The sequence below is a fragment of the Monodon monoceros genome, unplaced genomic scaffold (assembly GCF_005190385.1).
Source record: "Monodon monoceros isolate NGI ecotype Baffin Bay Population unplaced genomic scaffold, NGI_Narwhal_1 Super_Scaffold_19, whole genome shotgun sequence".
In the NCBI taxonomy this organism is placed as follows: domain Eukaryota; kingdom Metazoa; phylum Chordata; class Mammalia; order Artiodactyla; family Monodontidae; genus Monodon; species Monodon monoceros.
The window spans coordinates 504,540-530,295 of NW_021703775.1; the positions used below are offsets into that span (position 1 = coordinate 504,540).

Consider the following 25,756-nt stretch of genomic DNA (forward strand, 5'->3'; position numbering starts at 1 on the left):
CCTCCTTTGTTACAAAATCGTAGCATTAATTCCTAGCCAAGGACCACAAAAAGACACTGTGAGATAGAGATTCTTGTTTATCAGACAGCCTCAAGTCTTCATCTCTACGGTCCTTTGAAACCATGACATTCTCAGACTTGAAACAGAACAGGACTCTTTGTCCTGCAGCAGTATTTTGGTAAATTTGCTCTCAGCCCAAGGACTCTTCACCTAGGGCCCACAGAGTCTGTGTACAAGTATGTACCCTTTATAGAAAAAAGTCCACACTATTCACATAATTTTTCAAAGAATGAATCCTTAAGAATAAAGGCTAAGAGCTGCTGTAGCCAGCAGTACGACTGATGTACTTTAAAACTGAGGGTCCCAGAACTCACAGGTTGTCATGTGGTCATTGTAGTTGTTTGACAACTTGTAACTCAGCTGTGTTGCTCAAGATACATTATTAAACCCTAACAGTGAGTTTTCCTCTCCACAACCTACTCCTGACCGTCTCTAACAGAGCCAGCTGCCAAGTATTCCATTACAGCACCAACGCTTTCTCCCACAAGTAGTCTGTACTACACCGGGAACCACCAGGATATAATGGTAGCTCTTATACGTGGGGCCTACTTTCAGACACAGCATCTTCCATGTCCAAAAAGAAAGCGCTAAAAGAAACACTCGGTTCCCTGTGGTACATACGCTGCTGCCATCATGTTTGGACACTGGCAGACGATCAAGGTTAGGTAACATACAGGTCTTCATTAATCACAGTTGAAAACAGCATCTGATGTGCAAAACAGAGAAAGGGGAAGACCACACGGATCTACCTCAAAACAACGTTGTAGTAAAGCAATTATACCCCAATAAAGATGTTAAAAAAAAAACAAAAACAACGCTGTACAACATGTGAGAAAGCATGACATCCAAGTACACGAGAGCAGCATTAAGGGGTCACGCCGGCATTCTGTCACATGCATGCTGCAGTGTTAAGCCCTTAACTGCACACAGCCAGTTACTCTGCTGAGGACCAGCAGCTGCTGAAAGACCGATGTCCTCTCACACTGCCAGTGCCAGCTCTGTACCTTTATTCTCAGGCTGGGAGGAAGGAGTGCTGCTCCAAAATGCCATTGGATTAGATTTAAAAAGGCTAAAATTAAATCCTAGAAAATAAAGAGTATTTCATTTTTGAACATACGGAGAATCAAAATGAATATAATTTTAAAATATAAAAGCCAGAGTCCATCCATTTACACCAATGTGGCCGTCTCACGTACCCATTTATCCCGAGGGCTTCATTCTTTGCTCATTTAACAAGTGGTGGCAAGACTGCCTTACATAAAATGTGAACATCTCAGTACCATGCTCTCTGAGTGACAAGAACATAAGGATAATAATCTGAAGAACGAACCTGCTCATGATTCATGCTCAAGGCCCTAAGCTGGACCCAGTCCTGAGCTGAGTCCTTGTGCTCTGCTCGGACAGATGCATCTCCCAGGAACCAACATCTCCTAAACAACTTACACACAAGCTCTCTGCTGCTGTTTGAACATTTGAACACTCACCAGTAAACTGCTTTAGGGAGGAAAAAATCCTGCACAAGTGTTTTTTGGCTGTTCACAGAGCACTGTGTTTATGAGCCGACTTTTACTAAAACATTAGCCTGCTATAAAGAGTCCACACCAAGATAAACGTTAAAAAAAAAAAAATGAGGGAAGAAGAGAGGGAGGGAGAGAGGGAGGGAGGGCGAGAGAGAAAAAAAGAAAGAAAGAAGAAGGAAGGAACGGAGGGAGGGAGGAAGGAAAGAGACAAATTCTGCTTAATCTAAAAGCTAAGTGCTTACCCTTTTCCGGTGTTTTAAACGTGTGACTGGTTGAGGACTGCTCCTTTGGAAAAGCAGGAGAGGGGTTTTTGACTTTGCTGTTGGAAGATGGTGTGAGATCAGAGCTCTGCGACTCTTGGTGACCACCAGGCTCCGCTCTTTTTTCAGATCCACTCTGGGCTGCTGAACTGGCCTCACTACTGTTATTTTTCAAAGGTGCATTAAAACTAAATCCAAACAAAGACCCGGTAGCTGAACTGTTGCCAAATGCAAATGGTTTTGACTTTTCACTGCTAAAAATGCTTTTAACAGACTCAGAACCAAATACAAACTTTGGAGGTGAAACCACTGCTTTTGTTGTTGTTTCAGGTGTGCCAGACACCCCGCCAACTTCTGAGGTTGCACCTGCCACATCATCACCCTGTGCCGAATCCGTCCGTTCTCTGGTGGTTTCCTCTAGCACAGCTACGGCGACTTTGCCGCATGGTGACTCTCTGGGAGTAGTCGAACGAGAAACATGAGGTGTTATCAAAAAATCTTTTTCTTGGGCTAGTTTTGCTTCATCAAATATTTTCTTAAACGAGTCTGCAACATCCTGTAGTTTAAAACGGACAGCTAAATGCTCTACTTTTCTTTCTCCGTCTGCAAAATCACATGCGGTCCACACCCACACTCTTTCTGTCCCTTTCATATTTTGCAAAGTCATGTCTGGAGTTATTCTGTGGTTGGCACAAAGCTTTAATACCTGGTCCCTTCTCATCACTATGCGAACTTGCTTATTATCATAATTCTGTAAAATCTTTATGTCGCCAATGCCTCTTTCTTTCCACTGCCCAGCATCTTTATCATACCTATAGAGTTTGGCTCTGTGACTAAAAACAACTTGTTCATTTTCCTCACCACTGGACACCTCGACTAGATCAGGCAAAGGGACGACAGGTTCGAAGTGCTGTCCATCTCTCTCCTCCTCCTGAGTGACATCAGAGTCTTCATCTGTGCCCACTGAGGCCCCACTGTGATTTAACTTGGCAGGAGACTTAGACGGGCTCAAAGCAGATTTAAAACTGAAGTTAAACCCGGTGGTTGACTCACCAAAGCGGAAGAGATTTTTCCTCACGGGGCTGCTGGCCAGCGGGGAGGCGTGCACTGAGCTGCTACTCACGCTGTCGTCCAGAGCGTCTTCCCTTAGGTCATAGCTGTCCCACTCGAGGGTGGGCCCGGCGGCCTCAGGACTTGGCATGCCGCTCACGGCCGCAGCACTGGCAGCTCCTGCTCCTGAGCTCTTACTCTCTTCGTCAGTGACTTTTGCTTGATCATTCGTCAAAAACGTCTTGAAATCTTTCAGTCCGCTCTTCATCTCTTCCGCCCTCTGGATTAGCTTGGCAGCTCTGCCAGTATCCACAAGCTTATGGGGAGTCTGCAGTGGAATATCTAACAGAAGTCGCTGGCATTCCTCAAATTTCTGTTTGAATTCTTCAGCCAGCTCGGGTGTTTTGAATTTTGCTGCCAGCTGCTCTAGTTTGGCATCGCCATCAGAAAAATCACTAGCCAACCACATCCAGGCCCTGTCCGACCCGGAGAGGGGCTTCAGGTGCATGGTGGTGGTGATCCAGTGGTTGGCACACACCTTCAGCACCTGCTCTCTCCGCATCAGCATTCTCAGTTTACCGTTAACTTCATTTTTGAGAATTTTTAAGTTCCCCAAACCCCTTTCTTTCCACTGACTTATCTCAGCATCAAACCTAAACAATTTTACCCGCTGTGAGTAAAGAACTTTCTCATCTTCTTCTCCTGTGACAAGCTCCACTTTCTCAGGCATCTGGACGACTGGTTCAAAATGGATATCGTCACTGTCCTCAGTCTTATAGGCGTCATCATCTTTCTCAAGGTCAGCGCAGGTGTCGGCTTTATCAGCCACTTTACTACTTTGTGAGGAGAATAACTTCTCTCCAGCACCCGAAAAGCCCTTGAAATTGGGGTCTTTTTTGCCAAACTGAAACCCTTCTCCTGAATTTGATTTTGCAAGATCTGCAAAGGTAAAAGTGCTGCCAGTTTGACCAAGAACCACAGCACTCCCGTCTTTCTGACCGCCAGCATCCTGAGCCTGACATCCAGCGTCATCTCCAAAGGGCTTTTCACTCTGACTTCCCGGCTCCTGAATGCCAAATTTAAACCCGTCAGCAGACACAGGGACAGAAAAACTAAATCCTTCTTTTGTTGACTTAGAGTCTGTATTAGAAGAACTCTGAAATGTAAATGAAGGTGTATTTTCTTGATCCACACGCCCAAATTTAAATCCTTGTTCTGTACTGCCAAACTTAAAGGCTTTTTCTGAAAAGCTACTTTTAAATCCTGTTCCCACCTGACTTCCAGAAGAGTCATTTGCCTTAGCTGTTGAGCCCAAAGTGAAAGCTGAAGGTTCTTCTGCAACAGGTTTATGAGCTGGTTTAGAGACATCACAAGCCACACATTTTAAGGAAGAACTCTCATTTCGCACAAAGCAAACGCTGCAATCCCACTGTCCTTCCTTCTTGGTGAATATCCCTTCTAGACCACTCTTTGGAGCCTTGCTTGTCTCTGAGGCGCCGAACTTGAAAGAGGCAGGTGCTGGGACAGCAGAAGCAGGTAAACTCTGTTTTCTTGGATTCTGACAAGCCACACATTTTGTAGAACTTCCTTCATTTCGTACCCAACAAACGCTGCAATCCCACTGTCCTTCCTTCTTGGTGAACATCCCTTCAAGTCCACTGTTTGGAGCCTTGCTTGTCTCTGAAGACGCAGGTGCTGAAGCAGCAGAAGTGGGTGGATTCTGACAAGCCACACACGCGGCCGCACTTGCCTCATTTCGCACTAAGCACAGACTGCAATCCCACTGTCCTTCCTTCTTGGCGAAAACTCCTTCAAATCCACTCTTTGGAGCCCTGCTTGTCTCTGAAGCACCAAACTTAAAAGAGGCAGGTGCTGGGACAGCAGAAGCAGGAAAACTCTGTTTTCTTGGATTCTGACAAGCCATACATTTTGCAGAACTTCCTTCATTTTGTACTAAGCAAACACTGCAATCCCACTGTCCTTCCTTTATTGAAAAAACAGATCTGAAATCACTGCTGGCAGATTTAGGAAGATCTCCCTGGCCAAATTTAAAGGAAGGCTGCTGAACAAATGAAGATCCACTTTTGTTAGCAGATTTTGTATTCTGACACGCAATGCATCTAGATACAGTGGGTTCATTTCTTACTAAACAAATACTACAATCCCAGTGACCTTCTTTCTTTGGAGTAATCAATGTAAATCTATCTGGAGTATTTTCTGAGCCAGATTTAGGAGTGGAAACAGTTTCAACTAATGATGAGCCAAGGAGCTCTTTACTGCTTGGGTTTAGATTTTGGCAGGATACACATTTCTCAGCAGTTGCGGCATTCTTTAATGAGCAGCTGTTACAATGCCACCAAGACCCTTCTTTCTTTGCAACCTGAAATTCAAAGTTCATGTTTCCGGCAGCAGATTTGCCAATATCCTTGTCATGACCCGTGGGTTCTTTTATAGTTCTCGTAGACTGACTGGAAGTTGTGGCTCTGTTTGTTCCTGAGGCTTTTAACATGCTCTGGGCCTCTTCAAACTTGCACTTAAAAAGTGCTGCCTCCTCGGGTGTCTTGAATCTAATAGCAAGCTGTTCTGGTTTGGGCGACTCGTCTGCATAGTCCAGAGCGTACCACACAAAGGACCTGTCCGAGCCGGCGTTGGGCGCCAGGGCCATGTCTGGGCTGATGTAGTGATTCGCACAGATTTTCAACACTTGCTCACGTCTCATCAGTAGGCGGATTTTACCGGAGGTTTTGTGCCTTAGTATCTTTACGTTCCCAATTCCACGCTCCTTCCATTCTCTTGATCCCGCATCAAAACGATACAACTTGGCACGATTGCAGAAGAACTCTTCCTCGTCCTCCTCACCAGTTCTCACTTCAATCTTATCAGGAAGAGGCACCACCGGCTCAAAGTGAGGGCCGTCGTCATCCTCGTCCCCATGCGCACTGCCCCCATCAGTATCATGACTCTTGTTGGCCGGCTCTGCGGCAGGAGTTCCAAACACTGATTTCCCTGGACCATGGAAAGTAAACATATCATCACTGCGTCGAAAACCAGAATTCTTCTGCTGATTTGGGCCCATGTTTTCAGTAAATGAAATTCCAGGCACATTTTTGCTTCCAAAATTGAATGTATTTCGAGGTCCAATGGTCTGAGCAGCTTTTGTTCCACCGTAGCTATCTCCTTGCAATGGTTTGTCTGAAGTCAGGAGACCTAAAAGGCTTTCACTATTAGTGTAAGTCGTAGAAGGGGGCTGTGCCACAACCTGTGGTGAGGAAAATGTGAAGTCGCCATCATTTGATTTGAAATTTGAATTAAATTTAAAAGGAGTTGGCTGTGATGTACGCACAGGTGCTGCCAAAGATGGCCCCATGCCTTCACCTGGCACGGGCTGGACAAAATTGGTTTTTCCAAATTCCATACCCTTAGATTCTGCAGATCTTGAAGCATGAGCTGCAACTGGAGGTTTTGTAAAATAACCTGGTTCTGGTAAAGGTGGATTTGTGCTTGTCTGTTGAACATTGTAATTAAAGTAATCATCACCCCTAGGTGACAGAATTCCTGTTGCAGGAGACTCAAAACGCAATGGGGGACCATACATCTCTTGAGAGAACATACAAGCAGACGAACTCTGCACTGGTGGTGTGTGCATCTGCTGTGAGTAGGCGTAGATATGCTGCTGAGGTGGAAGCCTATTCATGCCATAAACTGGTCCCTAGGAAAAAAAATAAAGAGCACATTTTTGTAGGTTGTCTATAAAACTATAGCTTAACTAGATACAACCCAACTCTCATAAACCTCAAGCATGAGTACAGGGTAAATACATCACTAGGGCATACAGTGCATCCTTAAGAGAAGACACTTCTACATTACTGCAAAGATACTTACAGCTCTAGTCCTCCTTGGAATATAATGAAAATTGCCTTAACTAATGACAGCACCTTAAAAACCTAATTCTCCTACAACAGATCCATAGAATAAATACCCTCCTCACTCCTAAACAAGGGGTCCAATGATGTTAACAATGATGATGATGACAATGAGGACTAACGTTTGTTAACGTGCCAACTGGGCACAGTTCTAAGCACTGTACATATGTTATCTCATCTTAATATCCTCGAACACCCTATGAATTAAGGCATTATTAACCCCATTTTACATATGAGGCAACTAATGCATAGAGAAGTTAAGAACTGAAGAGCTAGAGGCACCCAAGCCCGGTGTCTCTGCCCGGCTCTGCTGGATGCCGGTCTCCGTGGACACCTGGTCACAGCGCCCCAGGCCTGCAAGTTACACACAGCACTCCAGTGAGGATATCACAGTCCTGCTTCTGTCACGACCGAATGACGAAGGACCCACCACCACCCCAATTTAAAAATATTCTAGATGTTCACATTTATTGTAACATAGAAATTAACTAACTGAGAAACATACTTCTATATCTGAGAGAAATTTAAAATATCTGTTATCTGGTGGGACATTTAAGTTTTAATGCTGAACTACTTCTTGAATTTCTCTGTAGGAAGCCTGGACAGTTAAAAAGGAGATACTTATAAATGTATAAATTATTCCTTTGTTACCTTTGTGGGAGTAACATTAGCTGCTGGTCTGAGTAGATACTGGGAATTATATGCTGGTGACTGACTATAATACATTGAATGGCCAGTAGTTGCAACTAAAAAAAAAAAAAAAGAAAAGAAAAAAAAAGAAAGAAAACACTGTTAAAAAAAGTCTATGCTGCAGTTAGGACTATCTAGGCAAGAACTATAAATACAAAAGCAGTAGAAATCAGAGAGAGATTTAACTACATATTTTTTTTTTAAATTTCTATACATCAAAATACATCATCATAAAGATTACCAAATGACAAACTAGGAATGACCGCTAGGTGTGACACAGGAGGAGTGAGAGCAGCAGCAGGGTGTCAGCAAGAGCAGTCCCCACAACAAGCACCACAAGGAGCCAAGACGAGCGGTGGGGCCGCGCCCTGAGAAAGAGGGGCACGACGGGGAGGCACAGTCATGCCGCGTCAGAGACACAGGGGATACACTAGCCACAGGAAGGACTTAAGGAACCAAAACGCACGTCATGGCCTCAGGGCCACATTTTTGAAGTGAGCCTTGAAAATCTGCAGAATGACATGGCTGCATTTTTTAAACTCAACTGAGAACGTTCAGGTCAAAAATCACCTAACAAATTCATGCAAAGGATCTCACAAGTAACACAAAATGTGTTCCCTGGCTAATAAAAAGGGCACAGCATGACTGACACTCATGCTGGTGTCCAAACTATCTGCTCCATCTGTTTTGTGTGCGTGTTATCAGGAAACAGCAACTAGAAGACACTCCTGTTGATGGTAAGAACAACCAACAATCATTTACTTGATCTGTTTTAAGAAAGTTTTAACAGAAAACAAAACAACTTAAAGATCATTTATACCTTTACACAGAAGAGGAAGCAGAAATTGTGACCCAAGAGGTGCTGGGCAGCTGATTGTAGAAAGCCCTGAAAAAGACCCAGTAAAGGCGAGCCAGGCTGTCTGTCCTCTATGCAGTTACCAGAGAAACAGAGCCACTGCAGAGGCCCAAGCCTGAGCGTGGAAAACTAACGGGCTGCCTCATGATGGCTACCATGACATATTCTGGGGAGAAAACAGGCAAAGAACACAGAACAAGATGATGGATATAAGCCAAGAATCATAAAGTCTGAAACTTAACTGGTGACTTTATCAGGGATAGTGAAAAAAAGTACTAAAAACATCCTATAGAAAAAAGGCACCCAATGAACAGATAACTCATGAAATATAAAGGATTATAAAGTGTTGAGCATGCCTAGTACTAAAAAAACAAAAACTTAAAAGCTGGTATTATTTTTGTTTTTAAAAATAGGCAAGGTTTTTATAAACTGGTAATAGCAAACACTTGGCAAGAGTGCAAAGAGACAGGCACTACCAGATACTGGTGGTAAGAGTGTAAAACCGGCACAGCTTCTCAGGAAAGCAATTTCCCAACACAAGAAATTTTACAAAACCCTAAAATCCTAGGACTGTGTTCACAGCATTATTTACAATAGCAACAACTGGAAATTTAAAAATAAGGAAATAAAATCTGCAGAGCTTCCACTCTGCAAAAAAACGTTGAGTAGAAAACTGCTCAGAACTTAAATATTTAAAAACAGGCTACTCGTCTCCATACAACGTGATAAAGTTCTCTAATATACAAAGAGAAAGGACCAGAAGGAAATGCTCCAAAATGTTAGCAGAACTCTGTGTGATATGGTTAGTGTTTACTTTTCTTTACACTGGTCAGTACTTCTGAATATTTTATTATAAGCTTATTGTTTTTTAATCATCTTCTTTTAAAAAGACAATGACTATCTTGGCACATCTGCACCTTCATTAAGAAAAACAGTCTGTGAACACAGGAATGGGAATCAGGAGACCTGAGCTCTCCTCTCAGGGCCACAAAGCTGCCTGCGACTTTGTCAAATAGTCACTTGGGGTCTCCATTTTTCTCACTTGTAAAATGAGGATGTGCTGCTTCTACCTATTTCATAGAGTAACTGCAAGAATAAAATGAGACAATGTGAATGTTATGCTTATATGTGTGTGTAACAAACAGAAGACCTGTTATGCCTGTACAAAGAAGAAGAAAACAGAAGTTGTGACCCACAGGTGCCAAATGATGACTCCACACATCACTCGGAGAGCCAAGGAGAAAGCCAGCCAGCTTGCCTATCTTCTGTAGTCAAGGCTCTACGCAGTGCACAGGGTTTAGGTAAACAATGTTTAAACTCTGACTTCTCATGTATTTATCTGTGACTTACATACGACATTTAGTGAGTTTGACTTCACAAAGATTTTTCTATTACTTTGCGCGCACTTGGAGGACACTGTTACGAGAGGACCATGAGTTTGCCTTAAGTATGGCCCTATGGACCATCACACAAATGTGTGAAACTAGGCCACACCATTCTGAATCAAAACCAATTAATCTAATTACCAACATTTCAGGAATCTGTCTCATGTGAAAGAAGCCTATTTTCCCCATCACTCTGGCTGCCTGGGGACAAGTGGCTTTAGCGCTAGAGTTTGAACCCCGGCTCTACCAATAACTATCTGTACAGTAATGGGTAAGTTACCTATAACCCTTCCAAACCCATTTCCTCATCTAAAAAATGTGGATTCATGATGGTACCCACCACTCTGGGTCACTGTCAGTAAATAAAATTACATACACAAGCACCTTGGCACACAGACAACCACAGGAGACACAGTCCGTACCCTTTGGTTCATTAGGTGTTTAATGCATATTCTAAGTAAATGCCTAATGCACACCACCCACACACAAATGCTCACAATAATCATGTGATGCCAAGTATTAGTTCCAGGTTTCAAACAAACTGGCTCAGAGAGGTAAGTTAAGAGAGCACAACCGAAAACTCCAGTATGCTCTAGCTCCACACTCTTTCCTTCTACATATGACCACAGTATTTCAAAATAAAAAGTTTCCCAGGACTGTCATACCTCTCAGTATGTCATCAAAATAATTCCCAAGACGTTTAAGTTCTTAACTAGCCATCTCTTAATGAATAACGCTGTCAGTTAACATTTTTTCAATCATAAGGCATAGCTCCAACTCAGTCTCAGCTCCTCTGAGATGTGCATTAAAAGGTTCTTTAAGCCTTTAGCCTTTATATAAACAGGATCAGATAAAGCTTGTTTTGTTTCTGCTTAGAGTTATAGAAATCCTGGTAATACCAAATACAGCTTAAGTAACATACAGGCAGACACAGACAGACATGTATATAGATAAATGTATACAGACAAGGTGATTTCACAAGTTACCTGTTCAAAGGAGGAGAAAGTACAGACTTCACTAATACCTGGGAGTATCCAGTTGCCAACTCACCTGTTAGTGGGGCCCCATGAAAATTCTGTGACCCCTGATATCCATCAGGCACTGAATCTGGTCCATAATTCTCTGTAGGCCAACGATGAGGGGACCCTGAGTTACCACTATTTAGTTTCAACTCCTGCATTTCTTTCTGTTGGAAGAGGAAACAATTTTAAGCAATTATATCATGGCAGACACCGTGCTAGAGCAAACTTAATACTTGATGATGCCTTTTAAGAGATTCTATACTCCAGTAGGATCTGAGTACCAGGTGCTGATTTAAAACATGATCCTTAATTTGTCAAAGCTTGTTATTTGCTCCCATTCTTTCACTCCTTAGCACCATTACCTAATTCATTCATTCTAGAGTCAGCTCTAACCTAACAATGGCCTCATCTCCCTTTCCATTCTGCATTAGCTTAAAGTAATCTTTCTAAAGTTCAGCTCTAGCCAAGACACTTACCTGCTCAAAATAACAAGTACCTACGAAATGAACTTCTTTCTCTGACACTGCCAGTGCTCAGCTGCATCGCCCCAAACGCCCTTCCAGAGCCTCACTGCACCTGCTCTGCTCTTCAGTCCACCTGGACTGCTCTACACCCCACATTCCCTCCCAGACTAGCCTCCCACTCAGCCGCATACGCGGTGCCAAACACTGCCAACCTCTCAAGGTAAAGCTCAAATGCTCTACTGGGAAAGGGAAAACTGCTAACACTTGCTCGGAATATATTACCTATAGTATACTGTATATATTATGTGTATACAATGACACATTCCAGACAATTTACTTACGCTCTTAGCTCTTAATTCTTACAAAGTTCCAAACCGGCAGACATAATGCCTTCCAATGACAGCTAGTGGTCAGCAATCAGATCCATCACTTTGTAGACAACCAAATGACGACGCCCTCCCCAACCCAGAACCTACAAAGCAGGCACTTTTCAGGAATAGTAAAATTAACAAATGAGGTCAGAGACAAATCCAGAATGTCTGCTCTCTTCTCCTAGAAGTATTTTAGAGGGAATTCCCTGGCAGTCCACTGGTTAAGACTCAGCGCTTTCACTGCCGTGGCCCCGGGGTTCAATCCCTGTTCGGAAAACCAAGATCCCACAAGCCGCACAGTGCGGCCAAAAAAACAAGTGTTTTAGGAAAAGAAATTGTCTGAAAACTGTAACTCTTGAGGTGAAAAATATCTTGAATTTTCAAACTAAAATTTTCCCCGTTCGTCTATCTACTGTGTCTAGTCCAGATGCTACACATCCAAAAATAAGAAACTGATGGAATCAACTGGAAAACTTTATTGGTCACTACTGGTATCTGGACCATAGATTTAAATATGCAATTAAAGCTATAAACATAATTTTAAAAATTCAAACAACTAGAACATATGATGAAAACCGGTTTCAACAATTCTCACTCAACTTTACAGATGAGAAGCCAGACAGACAGAAAGATAAGGAACTCCCTGATCTGAGATCATTCATCAATGGCAGTTAGTACTAGAACTCAGCTTTCTAGGCACACGGACTAGACCTCCACTACTAGTGCTTCCAAGAATACAATGTTGGGTACCAGAAGCCTACATGGTAAGTATGCAATATCATAACAAGCCACGATTATAAAAAATTAACATACAAAATCTTTGTGCAGGGACTTCCCTAGTGGCACAGTGATTAAGAATCCGCCTGCCGATGCGGGAGACATGGGTTCAATCCCTGGTCCGAGGAGATGCCACATGCCGTGGAGCAGCTAGGCCCGTGTGCCACAACTACTGAGCCTGTGCTCTAGAGCCCTTGCGCCACAATTACTGAAGCCCATGCGCCCTAGAGCTCACGCGCTGCAACTACTGAGCCCATGAGCTGCAACTACTGAAGCCTGTGCGCTCCGGGGCCTGTGTGCTGCAACTACTGAGACCAAGTGCTGCCACTACTGAAGCCGACACACCTAGAGCCCGTGCTCCGCAACAAAAGAAGCCACTGCAATGAGAAGCCCGCGCACCGCAACGAAGAGTAGCCCCTGCTCGCCACAACTAGAGAAAGCCCGCAGGCAGAAACGAAGACCCAACACAGCCAAAAATAAGTTTAAAAATTAAGACAAAAAAACTGTGCAAAATCACAAGTGCAAAAAATACAAATAGTATTAAGTCTCACAAATTGCTGACAGCAGTGCAATAGTCACACACATAGCAATACTTCCTTGCTGTAACTTTAGAAGTATGAATGACTTAGTTCTTGTCAATGAGCGTGAAACAACTTACCTGTACTTCCAACTTCAAAGAAGTAAAGCTCCTTTGAGTGTTATGGTTAAGGTCACTTCCATAAAGTTAAAATAAAATCATATTCACGTAACTATTTCTTTACATAATTAAGTCAAATTCATATGAAATATTAAAAAGATAAAGAGACCTTTTGAAGTTTAGACCACTTGTGAAGTCCTTAAACTTAACATACAACCACAGTCAGTCTGAGACAAACTCACAGACCAAGGTATGAAGAGTATATTTCACTAGTTCAATTCAATCACCTGGGAACCTCCTCTATGCCAGAAACAAGGCTATGTTTTGGATATAGGAGTCTCTACCTTTGAAAGATTCATATCTAGTGGAGGACGCAGACACTTAAGTAGTTTCAAAAATATGCTAAGTGTAGGGCTTCCCTGGTGGCACAGTGGTTGAGAGTCTGCCTGCTGATGCAGGGGACGCAGGTTCGTGCCCCGGTCCAAGAAGATCCCACGTGCCGCGGAGCGGCTGGGCCCGTAAGCCATGGCCGCTGAGCCTGCGTTTCCGGAGCCTGTGCTCCGCAACGGGAGAGGCCCGCTTACCGTAAAAAAAAAAAAAAAAAAAAATGCTAAGCGTCAAGATGAAAGCACGTAAAACACAGTACGATTCTACAGTCACATGGCAAAGGAACATTTTGAACAGTTTTAGAAATAAGTGAGAAAGTGGACAAGGAAGGAATCTAGGAATAAGAGAGGCACAGTTTAGAGAAATCAAGTGATTTACCTTAATGGCCTCTACTTGTTGGCAGATCATTTTCAATAAAGAATTTTGATCTTCTGCCCATGGAGGTGGTGTTTTGGGAGAATACTGAAAAAATAACAACAAAAAAGTACTTAAAACATTTAGAACAGAAATGTATTCCACAGTAGAGTGACTCATTTCTTCCCCACTTACCTTGTAACTTTTATTTGGTGATAGAGAGTATTTGGTGGGAGACGGTGTAGAATGTTTTATTTCTGAATCTGCATTTCGCAAAGAACCATTTCTATAAAGAGGCCCTCCTTCACTGAAGTCATCGAGCTCCTGCATGACTAAATTAAGCATCTCTTTTACAGATTCCAGGGGCACGGGCAACTAAAAACAAAAGGCATGAATCAATGGCTTTAGCCTGCAAATTTACCAAAGTAGAACTCTCTCTAAAATAAACACAGATTTTTTTTTCTTACTAATTTACATTTTTCACTTTTATGTAACAAGCACATTATACTTTAGGTAACAACAAACATGAAACTGCTGTGTAATCAAAGGCTTCCAACCCTCAAGTCCATGTTGTTTCTATCCCTCGTTAGCCACAGTAATGGCAGAGCAATGTTAACTGGGGAAGCTTTTCCACGTGAACAAAATTAAGTTACTGACGTTTACTAACTGATTTTTTTTTTTTTTTTTCGGTACGCGTGGGCCTGTCACTGTCGTGGCCTCTCCCATTGTGGAGCACAGGCTCCCGACGCGCAGGCTCAGCAGCCATGGCTCACGGGCCCAGCCGCTCCACGGCATGTGGGATCTTCCCGGACCGGGGCACGAACCCGTGTCCCCTGCATCGGTAGGCAGACTCTCAACCACTGCGCCACCAGGGAAACCCTAACTGATTTTGAATATGAGGAGAAACACAGATGTTGGAATGCACCAAACATAAATCCTAATCCAAGAGCAGCAACACAAACTAATCAACAAAACAGGTGGAAGGTTGAATGTAGTTAAGGTTAATACCATCACAACAGCCTCAAACTGCTGACAGGTGGAAAAAGGTAGTCACATCAGATGGTCATGATGAGAGAAACGCTCTCAAGTAGTCAGCAAACCACCTTTGATTTCAGTGACATGTTTAACTGTGAAGTCCATGCAGAAATAGTCCTTAGGTGGCAATATTTGTTGATTTCATTGCCAAGATAACAAAAATAAATGCGTACCTTGGAAACCTTTTCTAATTCCCTAACAAGCATTTTTTGTAAGAGTATAAACTTAAATGCCCAAGTTTAAAAAAAACACACACACCCCACCTCCCCAAACCTAAGGCAAAACAATGCTAATTAAATATTTAAACACTCTCCATTTTCCGCATTAATAAGGCACCACTAAGCATTTCTGAAATTACCAAAATATAAAACCAAGGCAAAAGTACTTATCAAAATAATAAGAAAGTACAAACAACCTGCAACTTACTTTCTTAACCACTGAGAGATCTGAATCACTGTCATCTAAAATCTTTATCAGGTAGTCTCTGGTCTTTCTCAGGTAATTTTTGCATTCTTCTTGTTCTTCAGAAGAAAGTGCATCATTTTCAATGTCTTCTGCTTTTCTGTGAAAAATCTATACACAGAGTGCTTTTATGAAACAATTATGTTTTAAAACAAAAACCTTTTAATTCAAGTACCACACTACTTACCAGTGCAAGATTCCAATAAGAAACGACATTATTAATAGATTCAAAAGCAGCCACAGCATCGTCTATATTTCCATTAACTGCATCCAATATAGCACATGTTATGTGTGCTTCCTCTTCATATTCACCCATTTCAGATGCCTAAACATATTGGATAACTTTTAGTCAAATTGCCTCTACCCAGAATATCAAACCCAAATGATTTCCCAAAGATTTTACACGATCTAATGAGATTAGCATCTCAGTACTCTTTTCTGCCATACTGTATTTGTGACAGCTAGTGGACTTAGAAAACAAGACTTCCATGAAATAGCCAAGCAACAAATTTAAGCAGTTTATACTCCCACTTCTTTGTTTATAAATTGGAAATCCACATTTCCAGTTAGTTCACAAAGGGATCCTCCATTACCTGAATGTCTGCACTATGAAAATGTTTAAACAGAGGGTCAATAGGTTCAGGGATACTGCTCTTCTTTTTAAGTATCTTCAACAATGGCAAAACCTTCTTCCAGTAATGAACACTTCTGCCTATGTATTCTCGTTGATCATAAAAAGAATTAAGACCACTGCCCTAAAAAAATACAAAGTCAGAAGAGACACAAACAATCAGATCCAAAAATTCATTTATAGATGGTCTGAACAACCGGTTAAAATTTCAAATCAAGGCAAAATAGAATCTCAAAAGCCATACGCTCACCTTTCCAAATACTGGAATAACTAACCACTTTAATACCAGTGATCATTCTAGAACCAACTTTTACACACTTTCAATGACACTAACTAATCAGGCAGCCCACTTTATTTTTTTAAAGTTGCTATTTTTAGACAGCCGAAATCTGCCACTCTTATAGGTGCCACAGTTTGGTCAAGGGGCTAAACTAATCTAATCTTGCCACAGAACAGACCTCAACTACTTAGCAAGAGATAATGCCCTTACCTACAGAGCCTTGTGCCACCAAACACGTAAAAAAATCTTCAGGCTGGACAATATTTATCGTAAGGTAATTATAAGTAATAATAACAATGACTAATACTTATGGAACATTTACTGTGCCAGGCACTGTTCTAAGCACTTATGTATTAACTAGACTAACCACTCTGTGGCAAGATTAAGAAAATACGTTTCACCCGACATAATATGAATAAGCTGTTTTTAAAACTGAAAGGCTTTCAATGTAAAGTCTGTGATTTTAAAAAATGACAGTAATGTTCTTAAAAACTGCTTCCACTTCAGTGAACTCACCGTTTTCTGAAGGCACTTTGCCCAGTGCACAAGTAGAGCAGGCTGAAGGCCATGTTTTTCCTGGCCCCTTAGAGTGTTTATGTCATGCTGAACTAGAAGTCGCAATTTTGCTGAGGTTCCAGGTCTAAAAAAAGTTGTATTTAATAAAATTGATTTATAAACATGCAGTTCAACACCTACACGTATGTAAATCATCACATGATAATTAAAAATTAAAACTTCACATGAGAATTAAAGTCCCTAGGCAATAAGTCAAAGGAGTATTCTTATTTGACTACTTACATTGCTTTTCTGTGGATTAGATTACAAACTGCATCCCACCAAGATTTCTGTCTTTCTGTGCAAAGCTGTTTACACACAGGAAGTGGCAAGCACAGAGGCTGATAGAAGCTGTAGTGAGAATTACACTTCTCCTTTAATTGTAAGTGGCTGGTATATATTACTCCAAGTAGAAATACCTGTTTTTATTTAAAGAAAAATCAATTTAAGTAGAAAAAAATCAAACAATACTCATAATGTTTAAGTTGTTAAAATCTCTGCTTACTTCAAGATCTAAAATACATATTGATTCAGGTGCATTTGTTTCAAGTCTTGAGGTTTCCTGGGGCAAATGATGAAAAAGCTGTTTTAGCCATTTTCGAATTGCAGGTAAGGCAGGCAATGAATTCCACTGTAAGCCAAGCCAGGTGAGGTGCTGAAGACTACCATTATGTGCTCGAATGGCACCTGAAATACAAAAAAAAATGGGCCTGAGGTTTTGGAAATCTTTGTGTCCCATCAGTTTTGCCAACATAAACAACTGACTCATAATAAATATACCTTAATTTTATAACTGCTTTTCTATATCAGAGCACAGGAGAAATCTATGATAAGCAAAGTCTTATGTTCTTATTAGAAGTATTCAAACTCCATCTAGGAACTTTAATAAAGACAGTTATAATGGAAAACGTTCTTTTGAAGTCCATCTAAGAAGAAAAAAGAGCCTCACTAGAACTCAATAAAACAAAATCTAATGACAGAGGTAAAATAAAGAATAGCCACCAGTAAGAAATCTTGAAACAATAGATTTTCCTTTCAGTAAAGAAATATTAAAACAATGGGATACCACTACATTAGTCCATTAGGATAATAAATAGATCTTTTCCTCTACAAGAAATTCAATACTAAAAAAGTTATGGGCTTCAGAAAGCATAATAAATAGGTACAAGTTTTCTTGTAATATGGCAATTTGCAAGAGACTTAAACATGTTCATCAACTTTATCCCAGTAATTCTGTTTTTAGGAATCTCTACGGAAAAAACTGAAATAGAGGCACTTTATATTAAAGTTTTCATCAGCATTTTAATATAAGTGAAAAAACTGGAAGCATCTTCAATACCCAACAATAAAAAGTGGCAAACAAATTATGGCTACTTCACTAAAAAGATCATATTGCCACTAAAAGTGATATTTAGAGAGACAGGATGAGAAAGAATTCATGAGACTAATCATGTGTACAGTATAAACAACTATTTATAAGAAAAACATATGCCACCACTACGGCTACCCCAACCCCTCATACTACCCCAACCCTTCAAAAAACTTGCAAGGAATATAGGAAAATATTAAGCCATTATTTCTGGGTAATGAGATTATGGGCAATTTATTCCCCTTGTTGCTATTATTTGTCTCCTAGTATAAAAGGATTAAAATGCAGAATGTTTCCTTAGAAAGATACAACTTACCAACATCATATCGAGCCAAATCCTCAGGATCTGGCGCTTGCACATCAAGGTTTCCAATATCATCGCTACCAAGGAAAGATCTATCCTTAGGTGACTGACTAGAAAACAGAGCATCATATACAGCAGACTGCCCACTTTCATTGGCAAAGGATTCTACAACCTCTTTTAAAAAGTCTTGCTTGTCACGACTTAAGTTTAGCAGCATATGCCCTGAAAAACAAATTATTTCCATCATTTAAAAAATAGATTGTTTTTGTTCATCTCTCTCAATAGTTTCATTCACATACCCTAAGGGGAAATAACATGACTATCTCAGACCCAGCCCTCCAGCCCAACAACCACAGCTGGACCCAAAAGGGTGCTGATGTGAAAAATGAATAGACTACAGTGTAACAGTATCTGTATCTACATACTAGAATAAAAGGAAAGAAAAAACTGTGTGCGAAAAATACCAAAAGGATTTCCATTTTAGATGGAAAAGTGTGGGATTCAAGTGGCCACAGGAGAACAGGACCAAGCTCAAATTTTCTGACCTGATAAACCTAACTTCTAAACCTGGCTGGTCAGAATCATCCTTTAAAAAGCTTAAAAATTTTCTTTTTTTATTTCCAGGCCCCACTCCCAAAGATTCTGATTCCACAGATTTAGGGTGAAGAATCTATTTTAAAAACGCTCCTTGGATGAAGTTCTAGGTCACATTACAACATGGATGCACCTTGAAAACACTATGCTAAGTGAAAGAAGACAGTTACCGAAAGACCACACTTTGTATGATTCAATTTATATGAACTGTCCAGAACAGAGAGGTATAAAGAGGCAGAAAATTAGTGGCTGCCTAGGACGAGGGGGTCTGGAGGAATGAGGAGTGACTGCTAACGGGTACGAGGTTTCTTTATGAGGTGATGAAAATATCCTAAAATTGTGGTGATGATTGCACAACTCCGTGAACATACTAAAAAACCACTAAACTGTACACTTAAAATGGGTGAATAATATCATATGTGAATTTTACACAATCAAGCCATTTTAAAAAAAAGTGGAGTAATTCTGCTGGTCAGTCAGGTTTGGTTACCGCCAGACCATTATCTCTCTGAAAATTTGCAAAGACAAACCCAGTAAGGCCCAGATCAAAGATAGTAAAATAAGTTCATTTTACAAACTGTGCAAAGGTAGAAGGGACACCTAAGAGAAAAACAGAAGGTCACTTCTTCAAGGACTCAAAGTCTGTCTCTCACAAAAAAGTAAGCTGTGGGACACAGGGGCATTAATCAACAGTCTACCCACAGACAACAGCTTATAGCTACTATGATTTAAGTCCACTTCTTAACTCTTAACAAAGTCCTTTCAACTTTATATGAAAACTTCTTACAGAAACATTTCCCCATGGAGTCTTCAGTTCACTGCTTGATTCACTGCCTGTGTGAACACCTGCAAGTTTCTGCCTTAACAAAGCCAGATAGTCTGTAACAGACCTTTAGGATCCATCCCAAATAGTCAAAACTGGGAATAAATCTAAAAATTCCAAGAGCCTAACAGAATGTGAATATATACCTTCTATCTCTTTTACTATGATGTCAGTTCCTTAAGAGAGAGATCCAGAACTTTTTCATCTTTATATCCCCCATAGTAATGTCTTAAGCATCTGATGAGTAACTTATTCTTAGTTTAGGAAGTGCTTTAAAATATTCTGGATGGAGGGACTTCCCTGGTGGCGCAGTGGCTGAGAATCCGCCTGCCAACGCAGGGGACGAGGGTTCGATCCCAGGTCTGGGAAGATCCCACATGCCGCGGAGCAACTAAGCCTGTGTGCCACAACTACTGAAGCCCACGCGCTCTAGGGCCCGCATGCCACAACTACTGAGACCGTGTGCTGCAACTCCTGAAGCCCATGCGCCTAGAGCCTGTGCTCCGCAACAAGAGAAGCCACCGCAATGAGAAGCCCACGCACCACGACAAAGAGTAGCCCCCGCTTGCCACAACTAGAGAAAGCAAAAAATAAAATAAACATTAAAAAAAATTTTTTTTTAAAAAGGAAAAAAAGGGCTTCCCTGGTGGCACAGTGGTTTAGAGTCCGCCTGCCGATGCAGGGGGCGCGGGTTCGTGCCCCGGTCCAGGAAGATCCCACATGCCGCAGAGCGGCTAGGCCTGTGAGCCATGGCCACTGAGCCTGCGCTTCTGGAGCCTGTGCTCCGCAACAGGAGAGGCCACAACAGTGAGAGGCCCGTGTACCGCAAAAAAATAAATAAATTTTTAAAAAATAAAAAGGAAAAAAAATATTCTGGATGGAGGCTCTAGCAGCTAGATTAAGGGGGGGAAGGGGGGGAAGCAGTTTCTCTACCCGGGAGCGAACAATATTTGTTCCTTTTAAAGAATATACAATTTCTTATCATTCTTTCTGTATCTTGCTCCCTAATCCAATATGGCAAAGAGAAACAAATGATTATGACAAATTATCTCCTGGACAGAGAGAAGATACTATCATAAGATGTGCCCAAACAGAAATTTTCTTTTCTTTTTAAAATAAAATCAGTTAAACATTACTATTACCTGATTGGCTCAGACGATCACAGGCCATCATTTCCAGTAGATTTTGTCCAGCTTCTCCTTTTATAAATTTAATCTTTGGTCTTGGAACCTGATCATTTTAGAATCAAAAATCTTAATTTAGTGATACTCACATTTTTAACAGTAAGATGTTCCTTTCTAGTACACTGTACTTTTTCGATAAAGAATAAACAGTTAGCCAATGTTAAACAGAGTTGGAAATCTAACTGCAAAACACTCAGAACCAAGAAATTTAGATAATCTATAAAAGATGCCTACAAAGAGCACTTCTGAGAAATTACTTTCTACTAAAAGCACATTCAAGTTACAGCTGGGGAGTACTTGGTTAGAGACCTTTTCTACCCTGCATAACAGAATGAGAGCAGTGGAAGAGATGACAGCTCTCCATGATCTGGCACTGGTGGGCCCATACTTGGAAATGCCACACTGTGGACAGCACATTTCCAGAGAATAATCTGAGATACCACTGGGATAACTGGGACAACCAAGAGAGTAAAAGGGCTCCAAGCCATATCCTACGAAGAAGAGCTGGAACAATTATGAATAAACAGAATGGTGAAAAGACGACAGCTGCGTTCAGATATTAGGAAAAGAATCTTGTAAAAGAAGGGCTAGACTTTTTAATAGCACTAAAAGGAAAAACCACCACCAATGGGTAGCAGCTTGAGAAATATTTTTACTCCATATAAGGAAGCACCAAGAACCAAATTATCCAAAAATGCAACAGGCTATCTTGAAAAGCAGCAAATGTCCATCGCTGAAAATGTTCACTTCGACAACAAACACTTACTGGAGATATCCTAAAACTTAACTATATGGATGGTGCGTGTAACTGCTCTTAAACCTCTAATGACTTTCTTAAATTGGTAGTGGGAGTATAATTTGGTACAACCTCTGTGAGGCTAGAAATTTGGCAATAGCTCTAAAACTTATAAATGCATAGATACACTTTGATCCTGCCATTCTTCTCTCAAGCATTTATTCCACCCGCAAATTTTCACATGTGAAATGGCATAAATTACTCGTTGCAGAATTATTTTGAAGTAGCATAGCAAAAAAGTAAAACCTGGTATCTTGGTTTTAGGGCACTGGTTTAAAGAAACCCAATCTATGGTACATCCATAGAATGAAATAACATGCAAACGTCAGAACAAATGAGGGTGCTGTACTCATGCCATGTTTTCTGGGCTGATATGGAAATATCACCAAGATATATTTCATGGAAATAAAGCAAAATAAATAGAATGTACAGAATTTCTTCTTTCTGTATTTTCTAAGAGTGTGTGTGCATAAAACATTTCTTGAAGAAGTCATAAGAAACTAATGACATTAGTTCCTCCAGGGAAGAGAAGTAAATGACTAAGGAACAGACACAGGAAGGAGTTTTCACTGTATATTCTTACATGTCACTACAATATGAAACCATGTGAATATAACCACCTCTCCAAAGATAATTTTTCAAAATAAATATATTACTTATGAACCTAAAAACTTCTGATTCTGAATTTTAGAAACATTAGTTTGACCTATGCTTTTACCCAGAAGTTTTTTAAGCCAAACTTAGTCATCTATAGATAGATGTTGAAGACCACAGAAAATAAGAAACAAAATGTGACATAATTCTTTTTGCTTTCAAACTGACCACAATTCATAACACTGGCACCTTTTCCAGAACTACTCAACCACTATCATTTGGGACCAGTAAATTAGTTATGAATGTACTCAGTCACATCATCTCAAATCAACATTTCCTCACCTTAATTAAAAGGTTTCAAAAGAGGGAATTCCCTGGCAGTCCAGTGGTTAGGACTCGGCGCTTTCACCGCCGAGGACCCCAGTTCAATCCCTGGACAGGGAACCAAGATCCCGCAAGCTGCACAGTGCGGCCAAAAAAAGGTTTCAAGAGAGAATTTGCTTAACTAGCTGAAACACAGACACGCAGATCTTCTACTTACGATGGGGTTATGCCCCAATAAACCCGTAAGTTGAAAATATCCTAAGTTGAAATGCATTTAATACACCTGACCTACCTTCAATGTGCTCAGAGCACTTACATCAGCCTACAATCGGGCAAACTCATCTAACGCAAAAAGCCCATTTATTGTAAAGTGCTGAATATCTCATGTGATTGAAAACTGTACTAAAAATGAAAAGCAGGACTGTTCTTGTCTGGGTACAGATGGCTGTAAGTCTTCATGGGTGTGTGACAGATGGGGGGTGCAGCCTGCTGCCACTGCCCAGCGTCACAGGAGAGTATGTACCACGTATCGCCAGCCCAGGAAAAGATCAACATTCAAAGTACAGTTTCTACTGAATGTGTAGCACTTTCACACCGTTGTAAAGTTGAAAATCTATAAGTCGGACAATCGTAAGTGGGGGACTACCTGGACTCACTAGAACTACAGCAGTCCCCTAAGCAAGGGTCTGAAAACCCTACCATTAAAAAAGTTAGCCTCACGCAATCAATTAAGAGGGAGATTTAGTTTTTACTATTTAAAAAGGTCAAAGTTTAATACAATAAACTAATGAATACAAGAAAAAAGAAACAGACTCACAGATATATAAAACAAACTAGTGGTTACCAGTGGGGAGAGGGAAGGAGGGAGGGGCAAGGTATTGGTGGGGAGTTAAGAGGTGCAAACTATTGTGTATAAAATAAGCTACAAGGATATACTGTACAACACAGGGAATACAGCCAATATTTTACAATAACTATAAATGGAGTATAATCTTTAAAAATGGTGACTCACTATATTATATACCTGTAACTTAATACTGTACATCAACTATGCTTCAATTTTAAAAAGGCCAATGTTTAGGATGGTTGACTGTGTGTTAACTTAAAAATACACATTTTTAAAAAATTTAATACATTTTAGTTTCCATTAAAAATAAGAAAACTGTCAGCTACTTGAGGATTCTATATTAATCATAAGTACCTTTTAGTGCTTATATAAATCAGCAAACTTCATTAACTTCACTAATTTTCACTAAAATATATTCCTTATGAGCCAAAATGCTTCCACTGAGCACACCATAGCACTGTGGACCACATATCAACAGGTTTTTAAAAGATCTAGGTAATATGAACTAGAAGGAGGAACAGTCTCTAAAAGTAATTCTATAGTGAACCCCTTTTTCTTTCTCTCAGGCAAAAGATTATTCTCTAAAGCTAACAATAATTTTTACAAGCTGGGCTTAATTCATTTTTTGGAAGACTGCTTATTTCTTTTCACTTCAGAATTACTAGAAGCTCACTAAAGAAAACATTAAAACTACAAAAATGAATTAGGGAAGGGAAAAGAGCCAGCATCTCATCATCTAAAAATAATGGTTAATATTTTGGCATATTTTCTTCATGTCATGTTCTATGTATAAAGAAGTTTCATGTTTCCAAAGATAAGTAAGTATACTGCTGTACATTAAATATACTATTAATGTTGTATACATATCACATGCGCATGTTTTCAATTAACATGTTGAAATGCGGGTGGTAAACACATTCTTCGATCATAGCTTACGCAACCATACCCCAAAATTTACTTACTTAGTTTTTCGTCCAAGTTATGCGTATCTTTTTGAATCAAGTTTTACCCATACTTGAGACTATTTCCATACTACAGGTTCCCAGAAATGGCAGAGTAAAAAGATCAAATTCTTCAAATTGATCTTCCAAAAAGCCATAGCAATGCCAACTGCCACCAGCAATGCGTCAATGTACCTGTTTCACCAGCCTCACCAGTACTGTATAAATCTTGTTACTCTTCACCCATCAAAGTAACTATTTCATTTTAATTTTACATATTTACCCATATTTTCATTACAGACCAGGACACACCTCCATGTGAAATACAACAAAGTCTCACTGAAATGTCAACTGCATGCAAAACTGGGAGTGGATTACCTGAAAGGCTATGAGATAGCACAACGCAGCCAGCTCAGAGAGCGCTCGCCACTGCACGTCACTATGCTGACCCATCTTCAAAAGCAGAGAACCAGCATGCATGTAGAAATGTCCTCTCACTTCGAAGCAAGTAGCTGAGAGTTCATCATTTCCACCCACACAAGATTTCACAGACTGAAGAGCACTATCAAAACTGTAATATTAACGTATGAAACACACATTAAACTACTGCATTGTAAATAATCAGTTTCAGTATTTAACTCAAAATAAAACAATTTCTTTCAAGCTTCATCTTCCACATTCTAACTCCTAATAATCCATATTCTGTTTTATGCATTATAAATCATCTAGCCTTATTGTTATTCCACACACTTCCTATACTTCAAGCTTAACCTCTAGAATGTCTTATTCCAAAACATCTTCTCCATCATATGGTTTTGTTATTTAATTCAAAGTTGAAATTTCTCAAATTAAACATGCCATTTTCAAATTATAATAATTAAAATATGTGCATTATCAATACCATAACTGCTCTTCTTACTATACACATAACTAGAGTTAAATAAATTATATTTCTCACTATTATTTGTAATCTATGTATTAATTAATGCTTTTGAATCCCCCCGCCCCACCCCCAGTCCCTGGTGCCAAAAGGCTTGGGGACAGCTGCCTTAGAGGGTCTTAACACCCCTCCTCCTATGGATCCATGAAGTTAAAATTATTTTTTAGTACTACTAAAAAATTGTCTCTTTCTCCTTTATTTCCTCATGTAACCAAGTTTTTAAGTATATAACCACACCAAAATCAAAAAAACATAAAAACCTAAATATTTTCTAAAATGATCTAAAAGTTCAATTTAGTTTTTTTTGGATACTCTCTTACC

At 40.3% G+C, this 25,756-nt stretch overlaps 1 protein-coding gene across 5 annotated transcripts in view; it reads right to left on the bottom strand.

The window, feature by feature from the left end:
- The window catches only part of LOC114900576 (E3 SUMO-protein ligase RanBP2-like), a 54,630-nt gene that overhangs the window by 15,944 nt on the left and 12,930 nt on the right, over positions 1-25,756 (bottom strand). For 2 of the 5 annotated variants that reach the window (XM_029231789.1, XM_029231790.1), the window contains exons 7-20: positions 24,874-25,066; positions 20,952-21,039; positions 18,405-18,614; positions 17,225-17,406; positions 16,963-17,138; positions 16,681-16,804; positions 15,847-16,008; positions 15,441-15,578; positions 15,218-15,364; positions 13,952-14,131; positions 13,781-13,864; positions 10,795-10,930; positions 7,465-7,559; positions 1,823-6,599 (exon numbers count right to left, since the gene is read on the bottom strand). In XM_029231789.1, the coding sequence (XP_029087622.1) occupies positions 1,823-6,599; positions 7,465-7,559; positions 10,795-10,930; positions 13,781-13,864; positions 13,952-14,131; positions 15,218-15,364; positions 15,441-15,578; positions 15,847-16,008; positions 16,681-16,804; positions 16,963-17,138; positions 17,225-17,406; positions 18,405-18,614; positions 20,952-21,039; positions 24,874-25,066 (6,692 nt within the window). Of the gene's footprint in view, positions 1-1,822; positions 6,600-7,464; positions 7,560-10,794; positions 10,931-13,780; positions 13,865-13,951; positions 14,895-15,217; positions 15,405-15,440; positions 15,686-15,846; positions 16,009-16,680; positions 16,805-16,962; positions 17,139-17,224; positions 17,407-18,404; positions 18,615-20,951; positions 21,040-24,873; positions 25,067-25,756 lie in introns of those variants that run through there. The other 3 variants (XM_029231791.1, XM_029231792.1, XM_029231793.1) reach the window with 3 other exon arrangements.